The following is a 10064-nucleotide window of genomic DNA, read 5'->3' as shown; positions in this document are numbered from 1 at the left end:
ATTCTTGTTTTGAATGAACAGCAAGTTAAAATTTATGAATGCGTCTGTGGGGGCGACCGCTGGATGTAACGGACTTGAGTCGAGGACGGGTTGATCGAACCACAACGCTGTAAATGCTTCACCCACGTACTACAAATACAACAGCCCGTCCTCCAAACAAAGATCCAAAAGTGATTCCATCCACCCGCCAAACCCCCTGTTTATGAATGAAAAGCGGTTTACACACGACTCACAACTGCTGACGTTCGAACATATCCGGAACAAGTGTTTCACTGACGAATTTTGTTCGAATCACAATGCTATAAATGCTTCACCCACGTACTACAAATACAAATAATCGCCAACAGAACCTAAACACCTAACCTAATCTATGCCTATATATGCACAATATGCTAATATATGATAATATTAATTTATACTTGAGAAAATTCCCGTTTTGAATGAACAGCATATTAAAATTTATGAATGCGCCTGTGGGGTCTACTGCTGGATGTAATGGACTTGAGTCGAGGACGGGTTGAAATACAAATAATCGCCAACAGAATCTAAATACCTAACCTATTCCTATATTTGCACAATATTCTAATATATAATAACATTAATTTATATTTGAAAAAAATCCCGTTTTGAATGAACAGCATGTAAAAATTTATGAATGCGTCTGTGGGGTCGACCGCTGGATGTAATGGACTTGAGTTGAGGACGGGTTGGGCGAGTGAGAGAGGGACTGCTGGTGTAGTGGAGTCAAAGTGCTGCCCGAGGACACTCTTTTTGTGAGCAGTGGTATTTTGTGATCCGTATAACAGAAGACTTGTGGTCTTCATCACTACATTAAGTATACTGTTGTCGTGTTGTGTAGTACTCGTTGTCCCTTCTCGTTGGATAACTTCTGATTGAATGGCCAAGTTGAAGGTCTGCTAGTTAGGAAAGGAATTCCTTTATTTGAATTCTAGTTTTCCATTTTTTCCTGAAAGTTATTTAAACCATTACTGAAAATTAAACCAGGAGTGAGACCCGACCAAAGTATTAGTTTGTGAGTTTGTCCGAACAATAACCTGGAGCGGGTACCAGGCTGCACTGTGGTCCCTCCCTGTACCCCCCTCCCACTCCTCTCTTAACACCCCCCCCCACCGCCCCTCCCACTCCTCTCTTCACACCTTTCCCCCCTTCCTCAACATACTCCCTCAGTAACCCCCTTCCCTCTCCCTGCTCTCCTTTCGTCTCTCACGCCAGTCTCTCAGTCTCCCACCTTCCTCTTCCCCTCTCCTCATGTGGAAGATTTAAAATTCCTAGGATTTATTTCATTCTTCACTGAACTCAGACCAAAACTGAACTGCATAATCTAAATGAAGGCCTAACAAGCACTAGGAATAGCTGAAGAATGGTTTCATTGCTAACGTTTATAGAATTAAACCCCAGTATCGTATTTGCCTTATTTCGAACATGCATTGAATTTTTAGTTTTAAATTACTACTACTAATGACCCCCCATAGATCTCTTCATGCCACTAGACTATTCAATCTCAATACCATCGAACTGATACGTAGCAACTCATTGTCCAGCCTCAGAACCATACAATTGTTAGCAATAAACTGAATCTGTCAGTCTTTTGACCATTTCAAAGGGTATTTAGATCGTCTTGAAGTGATCGTCTTCTGAATATATATATATATATATATATATATATATATATATATATATATATATATATATATATATATATATATATATATATATATATATATATATGTCGTACTTAATAGCCAGAACGCACTTTTCAGCCTACTATTCAAGGCCAGATTTGCCTAATAAGCCAAGTTTTCATGAATTAATGTATTTTCGACTACCTAACCTACCTAACCTAACCTAGCCTAACTTTTTCTGCTACCTAACCTAACCTAACCTATAAAGATAGGTTAGGTTAGGTTAGGTAGGGTTGGTTAGGTTCGGTCATATATCTACGCTAATTTTAACTTCAATAAAAGAAAATTGACCTCATACATAATGAAATGGGGATCTTCATCATTTCATAAGAAAAAAAAATAGAGAAAATATATTAATTCATGAAAACTTGGCTTATTAGGCAAATCTGGCCTTGAATAGTAGGCTGAAAAGTGCGTTCTGGCTATTAGGTACGACATATATATATATATAATATATATATATATATATATATATATATATTGTGACGGTAACGCGTTGGTGTTCGGCTGTTTCAAAAGCTAGGGGCATGGCCTCGTCACATAAAGAAAAAAAAAGAGAAAAGCTGGAACTTTCGTCTGTGGTAAGGTAATGGGAAGACACACAAAACACAAGTAAATTTAACAATGAAATTTTAATTACGTTAGAAAAGCAAGACATGAATAAAATGGAGTATAAAAATGTAACAGACAAATCAACAAACAAAATAATAAGAATAATCACTGGCAAATGAAAAGTTACGATAAGACAAGTGAATAATAGCAAAGTAAATATTAGTGCAGGAATATTGGCTTCAAGCTGCCACCTCCCTTAGTACACGTAAGCCATGGCTTAGTCTACCAATGAGACGTGTCAACTGTGTGGGAGCACTGAGATATTCTGCCTTCCCTAGGTCGCTGTAGCCCAGACATCAAATTGTGGCGGAGGGTGGTGGGGCAGGTGCGACTGGACACCAGCCAATCAGCGACAGGCAGGCGATGGACAAGCAGTTTGCTGGTTAACGGTGGCGGAGGCGAGCAGGTGCGCCGGTGGGCTGGATACGTTTTGCTCTCTGGGCAAAACGTTTTGGTGATACTTGTTGGATATATCTTCTATATTATATGTTGAGGTGACGTACTTTGGAGGGAAGAGCAGGCTCAATCTCTCTTGAAAGAGATTATCGTCACAATATATATATATATATATATATATATATATATATATATATATATATATATATATATATATATATATATATATATATATATATCCTTTCCAATGTTCGCATTGTCTATAAATTTGCCAATATTGCTGCTCACTCCTGAATCTAAATCTTTTAGATACATAAGGCAAACAGAGGTCTCGGGAGTGCCATGCAACCCTCGAAAGGAAGGGAAGTTGAAAGAATGTTATCGAGTGAGGGAAGGTGAGAGAATGAGAGGGCGGTAAACTGAGAGAATGAGGGAGGGAGGGAAGGAAGTTGGGAGGGAGGGAGAGAAGTTGAGAGAATGAGGTGGTGGGGGAGGGAAGTTGAGAGAATGAGGTGGGGGGGAGGGAAGTTGAGAGAATGAGGTGGGGGGGGGGGGAGGGAAGTTGAGAGAATGAGGTGGAGGGGGAAGGGAAGTTGAGAGAATGAGGTGGGGGAGGGAAGTTGAGAGAATGAGGGGGGAGGGAGGGAAGTTGAGAGAATGTGGGGGGGGGGAGAAGTTGAGAGAATGTGAGGGGGGGGAGAGAAGTTGAGAGAATGTGGGGGGGGTGGGAGAGAAGTTGAGAGAATGTGGGGGGGAGGGAAGTTGAATGTGAATGAGTGGTAAGCTGTGAGAACGGTAGGCAGGCAGGCAGGCAAGTTGAAAGAATGGGAGGGAGGGAGGGAAGCTGAGAGAAATGGAGAGAGGGATGCGTAGAGGATGGAATTAAGCGGAGGAGAATTCTCCTCCTCTGGATGTGAGATAACTCCCCATCCCCTTACTGGAGGTGCTCCGGGCCGTCACCTCCGCACTTGTATGTACACGATTCCTTCCCGATCTAATACATTCCAAGATTTGTTTGGTCCTGCTAAGTGAACTAAGTATTTTGCTCTCATGTTTATTCTACACGTCCTGACGATTTATTCCTCCATAAACACCTAGTTGATTCGGTGGATACCTTTGTCACTTTCAACCCCACCCTTACTGGTACATGTGTCATTGCACGAATTCTCGGGAAGCGGCTGACTGCTTCGCTACGTTGTCCTGCATTAGAGACCCCTCTGTTCGGATCTCCAATAATGTCAGGTTAAATGGCAGCATTGGCATAGTTATTCTGTCGTACCATGTTGCGACTGGTGATAGGGAACTGAAAGACTGCTTCGAGGAAATAAAAAATATTCTCGAGGCCCAAGGTCATTCTATCCAGATTGATATATTCACGCGACCCTCTCGTGGTGGTGGTCGTCAGACTCTTCCCATAGTTAAGATCACTTTTTATAGTAGGTCCCTTACATCTTCCGTAATTCCTGCTGGTGCCAGATGCTCTGTACAGGAGTACATCCCCTCTCCTCGCCTCTGCAATAGCTGCTGGAGATGATCTTCTAGATTCAGCTACACGGAACAAAAAGTTCCAAGCAGAACGGGCTTTGGTGAGCCCGTCGTACATACCTGGCACAGAAGATGTGCTGGAGATTTGGGCATGGTCCCTTCAAGTGCACAAGTGAGGGGTGTGTATCCCCCCTTGTGTGGACATTCTGGTCATTTTAAGACGGAGTGCTCCTCTACCCAAGCTCACTGCATCAATTGCGGTGACGCCCATCTTGTCTTCTGCGCATGTGTGCACTACAAATTTGAGGAAGCCATTCTCAATTTGAAAAATTACGATCGTATATCTTTTCCTGAGGCGTGACGCCAGGTTTGCCATCTTCCCCTCTTCCTCTGGCATGTCTTACGCTCGTGTGTTGCGATCCACTTCTCCTCGCCCTCTCCCACTTTCTCAGTTTCTCAACTGTTTCCAGGCCATAGACTCCAACACTTTTACCACTACCTCGCCTGCTCCTATGCTTTCTGGGCATAGGAGAGAGGTCCAGAGGGTCTTCCTCCTGGTTCTCCGTCTGGAGTATCTTTCCTTCCTTCACAGTCTTCCCTGTCTTCTGTGTCCCCCTTACCTTTTCACCCAAATCCTCCTTTTCAGCCCTTCCCTCTGTCTTTTGGCCCTCTACAACGCCTTTCTGTCCAGGCCGTTGTCCATCCTCCTCCCGGCAATCTTCGTATTGTTAGCTCTCATTCTCCTTCTCCTCTTGACACTGTAGAGGCTATCGCCCAGTACATTGCTGTTGATATGCTTGTCTCTCTGCGTGAGAAATGTAAACCTGGCTCCTCTCCTCTCCTTCTTCCTCCCTGGTGGGTAAGACGGCATCGCTATATTCTTCACCTTCCGAATCTGTCCCTGCATCCCCTCCCATTTCAGTGGCGGAGTCGCCTGTCGCAGCTATAGAGGTCCCAGAGTCTCTTTCGGATGCTGTTCTTGCTCCAGTGCACTCCCCTGTTTGTCCTTCCTTCCTTTGATTCCCTTGACCGCCCTTCCTCAATGACTCCTCCCACTCAGGCCTGTCAGTCCGCCTCTGGTCCATCCTTCCGCTCTCTTGACTCCATCGTCTTTACTAGATTTGCATATGCCTCGTAACCCTGATTTCACTGATCCTGATCTATCTTAGTCTGCGTTGTTTGCCTTTGTTTCTTCCTTATCTCTGTTTCTGTTATCTCTGCTTTTGACAATGTCTATTCTTCAATTGAATATTCGTGGTTTTTATGCCAACTTCCATGAACTCCAACTTCTTATCATGCAGTTTTAACCACTTTGTGTCTGTCTCCAGACGCCGATAGTTAGCACTCGTCCTGGTCACTTCCGTGGTTATTCCTTTCTCTCCCCCCACTCCTGCTCTTGCTGGGACCCATAACACTACTGCTCTCTTGATCCATCATGATAGTACCTACGTTCCCCTACTTTTTCAGTTGCATATTCAGTGTTATGCGGCCCGTATCTTTGTGATTAATGGTATACAGTCAGTTTCATTTCTCTCCTTAATGTCCTGCTTTCTCTTCCTGATCTTAAACCTGGAAAAGGTGTATGATACCGCCTGGACATACCATATTCTGTCCTAGCTCCGTTATTTTGGCCTTCGTGGTAATCTCCCTCTCTTCCTCCAACGCTTCCTCTCTAGTCGTTCCTTTAGAGCGAGGCTTGGTACCGCGTTATCTGCCACTTTTCGACACTACGAGGTAGTACCCCAAGGTAGTGTTCTGAGCGCTACTCTCTTTCATGGTTGCTCGGTTGCTCTCAATAGTATTCTTTCCTTCCTTACCTATGTCATTTTCTCAGCTCTATGTTGACGACCTTACTCTCTGTTGTCATGGTGTTGATCCGCCTTTTCTCCTGTGGCGGCTTCAACTAGCGATTGATGCAGTGTCGTCCTGGGTCACCAATCATGGCTTCAAGTTTCTACAACTAAGACTTGTGCATAGCACAAGTCTTAGTTGTAGAGAACTAGGGTAAGATCTTAGCAAAAGGTAAGATCGTCAAAACAGTGCTGATAAAATGCCAGTTTTAAAAGAGGGTTAATAATAATAATAATAATAATAATAATAATAATAATAATAACAATAATAATACATTGTTTTGGGGGACAGGCAGCCAGTGTATATATACGTTAGGCTTATGTCGAGGTCCCCAGGGGTCGAATTACTGACTCTCCCCAGGATTCAACTCCATAACAAGCCGACTAACTCCTGGGTACATATTTACAGCCACGTGAACAGAGGCATTAGGGGATAGCATATGCGCCCAACCATTTTTGTCCCGCATGGGATTCGAATCCTGAATTCACGATTGCGAGTCGAGAACGAACCCGACTGTAATATCGGGACCCTGTCAATTTATGGAACAAATTATATATATTTACTTTGGATGACTTGCTGCTACTTTTGTTACTTGCCCCATACATATGCTACGTAGGCTAATACATAAATGAGTTTGGTGTGATATAGGTATGAGCTTCCTCGTCTGAGTCAATAGGTACTTTGCAGTCTTATTAAAACTAAAGGTAACAGGTGAGATTAGGTTACAACTTTACAATTTTCAGTTTTAAATAATTAATCTTCAGGTCACCTTCCACAGACTGAACATATCCAGACGGTTCAACTTCTCATAGAATGGAATCAAGCGAGTACCGTAGAAACCAGTCAGAAAATAATTTTACAACTTTACAGAAGATTTGGTATTCTAGTGATAAAGAAAATAAAAAGCGTCGACAAGTAGAGGAGAAAATACTAGACTACAGGATACCAGAAACCCATGATCTTTCTAAACCTACTTCTACACCTAGAATGGAACCAATCAAGTCCCGTAGAAGAACGAAGCAAGAAAATTTCTTGGGGTACCGTAGTACCGCAAGAAATAATAATTTTTTACCTTTTCACAAGATTTGGTATTCAAGTGAAGAAAGGGATAAAGAAGAAAAACATCGACAAGTAAAGGAAGAATGGCTTGACTGTCAGATGCCAGAAGCCATAGAAGTGAATTCCTCTAAGCGCAGATGCCTTTGGCCTTCCGCCAAGGAATCGTACATGCCTTATACCTCAGGAGTCCAGAATACCCAAGTGAAGTGGTATTCAAGTGAAGAAAGGGATAAAGAAGAAAAACATCGACAAGTAAAGGAAGAATGGCTTGACTGTCAGATGCCAGAAGCCATAGAAGTAAATCCCTCTAAGCGCAGATGCCTTTGGCGTTCCTACAAGGAATCGTACATGCCTTATACCTCAGGAGTCCAGAATACCCAAGTGAAGTGGTATTCAAGTGAAGAAAGGGATAAAGAAGAAAAACATCGACAAGTAAAGGAAGAATGGCTCTACTGTCAGATGCCAGAAGCCATAGAAGTGAATCCCTCTAAGCGCAGATGCCTCTGGCCTTCCGCCAAGGAAACGTACATGCCTTATACCTCAAGAGTCCAGAATACCCAGTCGAGCATTACTAAGGCCGACCCATTTTCGCTCCACTATGGTGATATTCCTCAACCTTGTAAAGAAAACGTCAGTATACCTCAAGAATACTCCACTGTCATAAAGTATGGAGCTTCCTTGTTAAGCAACTCCAGTGAATCTTACAGACCAAGTCATCGATATTCAATATATGACGAGAATGGATACAACGTAAGAGGTTACTACACTGCAGGATTCTACCCTCAGCAATGACAACTGACTCATGCTCTTTTAATTATAAACTGATGCATTTTCTAGTTTTAAACCGACTCAAAATGTTTTTAATATAAACTGACGAATGCTTCTTTTAATTATAAACTGATGCATTTTTAAATAAACTGAAGCCTAATTTTTAATTATAAACTGACGCGTGTTTTGTAACTATAAACTATCTTTTTATAAAATGACTCTTAGCATGTCTATTCTTCAATTAAATATTCGTGGTTTCTTTGTAAGTTTTCCTGAACTCCAACTTCTGATTTCAATGTTCATTGCTTTGTGTCTTGTCTCCAAGAGTCAATGCTTGTTGTTGCCACCGGAGGCAGCTAGTTTATTGTGCACCCCAAGCTCAGCTCGTTGTTGCCGTGTGGGGGCTTAGTGGGCGGCTGCCAGAGTGTGATGCTCCTTGGGACAGTCCTCTGTCCTTTTCTAGCCTTGTGCTCCTGCTGCAGTCCGCTCCAATTCTGCTGGGCACCTTTTCCTTTTCCTTCTGTTTCGTTTTTCTCCCCCCCTCTTCTCCTATCTGCTTGCCGTTTCCTGCCGACCTTTTGCTTGTTCTGGTTCTTCCCTTGGACTTCTTCTATTTTGACGCCCAGGTGCTTGAGGAGGCATACTCTTGCACCCGTAGAACTGTAGTACCCGACGTCGAGAGCGAGGGGAACCTTTTATTGTCAATCCCCCTTTCGTCACTGAACCTGATCTCGACGGACTGTCGGTTTCTTAAGGTGGCGTTTGTGGGGCGTATACTCACGACGCACCCCTAGGAGGCCCCGGCAAGATCGGCGATAGCTTCTTGTTGGGTGTCCTGCCTCTAATTGTGGCTCCATGGTGGGTGTGGGGGCACATTCGTGAATAAATGTTTCTTTTCGTAATGATGATGACCCCTGTTTCGGCTGTTTCTGGTTTACCTTCTCAGGCTCGTGGGGTGGGCGACCAAGCCCCCGAGTCAGTCCGTGTTGGAAGACCGGGCTCTGTAGCCTCCGCTGCATTGGGCCCCGACCTTGCTCCTTCTTTGGCCTCTCTGACTCCTTCCCCTGGCTCCCCTCCCTCCTCTGTGGTTGGGTCGAGCCCCAAGCCCCCAGTGGTGACTACCTCGTCCCCTGGCGCGGCTCCTTCTCTAGTTGTAACTACTGCGCCTTTTAACCCCTCTCTCTCTGGGGGTTCTCACCGCCGTCCTCGTCACGGCCGCCCTCGCTCGATTCCTTCCAGTTCTGCTACCTATCAAGCCTTGTTTGGTCCCGCTTCGTGGGCCAAATATTTTGATCTCCTCCCTCTTGATTCTGCGCCTCCTGACAATTTCTCCCTCCATCGACATCTCGTTGATTCCGTGGATGCCTCCATTACTTTCAACCCCACTCGTCTCGGTACACGTGTCGTTGCTGCTCCTTCTCAGGATGCTGCTTCCTGCTTGGCTGCTTTATCCTGCCTTGGCGAGACCCCTGTTCGGGTCTCGAAGAACGCTCAGTTGAATGCCAGTGTTGGCACTATTCTGCTCCCGCCCCATGTTGCGACCGGTGTTCGGGACCTGCGCGACTGCCACGACGATATTCGACATATCCTTGCTGCCCAGGGCCATTCTATTCTCCAGGTGGACACGTTTACTCGTCCCCCTCGTGGTAGTCGCCGTCAACCCCTCCGGGTTGTGAAGATTACCTTTGATGGTAGGACCCTTCCACCCTCTGTCATTCTTGCTGGTGCCAGGTGCTCTGTCCAGGAGTACATTCCTTCTCCTCGGCTCTGCAACAAGTGCTGGAGGTTTGGGCATGATGCCCTCCGCTGCTCCGGGACTGTCTCTCTCTGTCCTTTGTGTGGTGGCGAAGGTCACTCTTAAGTCGGAGTGCACTTCTCCCCAGGCTCGTTGCCTCAACTGCGGTGAGGCCCATCCTACCTTCTCCCGTGCGTGTGTCCATTACAAGCTTGAGGTAGCCGTCCTCAACTTGAAGCACCGGGAGCGTTTATCTTTTCCTGAGGCGAGACGCCAGGTTCGCCGGCTCCCGCCTTATGCTAATATCTCTTATGCTCGCGTGTTGCGCTCTTCCTCTCCTCGTCCTTCCCGCCTTCCTCAGAATCACAACCGTTTCTGGGCCTTGGACCCTGATACGCCCACTGCCCCCTCCTCTGTTCCTTTGGGTCCTCTCCCGAAGGATCCACCTCCTGGTC

The 10064-nt window shown here is 45.0% G+C and overlaps 1 protein-coding gene across 5 annotated transcripts; it reads left to right on the top strand.

Moving 5' to 3' along the window:
- The first annotated feature begins 678 nt into the window (after nucleotides 1-678).
- On the top strand, nucleotides 679-8114 carry LOC123748715 (uncharacterized). 5 transcript variants are annotated; one of them, XM_069306467.1, is made up of 3 exons: nucleotides 679-773; nucleotides 2594-2721; nucleotides 6826-8114. In XM_069306467.1, the coding sequence occupies exon 3, from the start codon at nucleotides 6861-6863 to the stop codon at nucleotides 7896-7898; it is 1038 nt and encodes a 345-aa protein (XP_069162568.1). In that variant the 5' UTR covers nucleotides 679-773; nucleotides 2594-2721; nucleotides 6826-6860; the 3' UTR covers nucleotides 7899-8114. The 5 variants fall into 5 exon arrangements, with proteins under 5 accessions (XP_069162568.1, XP_069162567.1, XP_069162569.1 ...); XM_069306466.1 differs by having other exon boundaries at nucleotides 2594-2729; nucleotides 6826-8113; XM_069306468.1 differs by lacking the exon at nucleotides 2594-2721 and having other exon boundaries at nucleotides 686-773; nucleotides 6826-8113.
- The last annotated feature ends 1950 nt before the right edge of the window (nucleotides 8115-10064 follow it).

This window comes from Procambarus clarkii, chromosome 58 (genome assembly GCF_040958095.1).
Source record: "Procambarus clarkii isolate CNS0578487 chromosome 58, FALCON_Pclarkii_2.0, whole genome shotgun sequence".
Classification (NCBI taxonomy): Eukaryota; Metazoa; Arthropoda; class Malacostraca; order Decapoda; family Cambaridae; genus Procambarus; species Procambarus clarkii.
The sequence above is the reverse complement of the archived record's forward strand: the minus strand, read 5'-3'. Positions and strand labels throughout refer to the sequence as shown.

Excerpts from the sequence above, each read along its gene's own strand:
- LOC123748715 (XM_069306467.1), top strand. The coding sequence starts at position 6,861 with ATGGAATCAAGCGAGTACCGTAGAAACCAGTCAGAAAATAATTTTACA.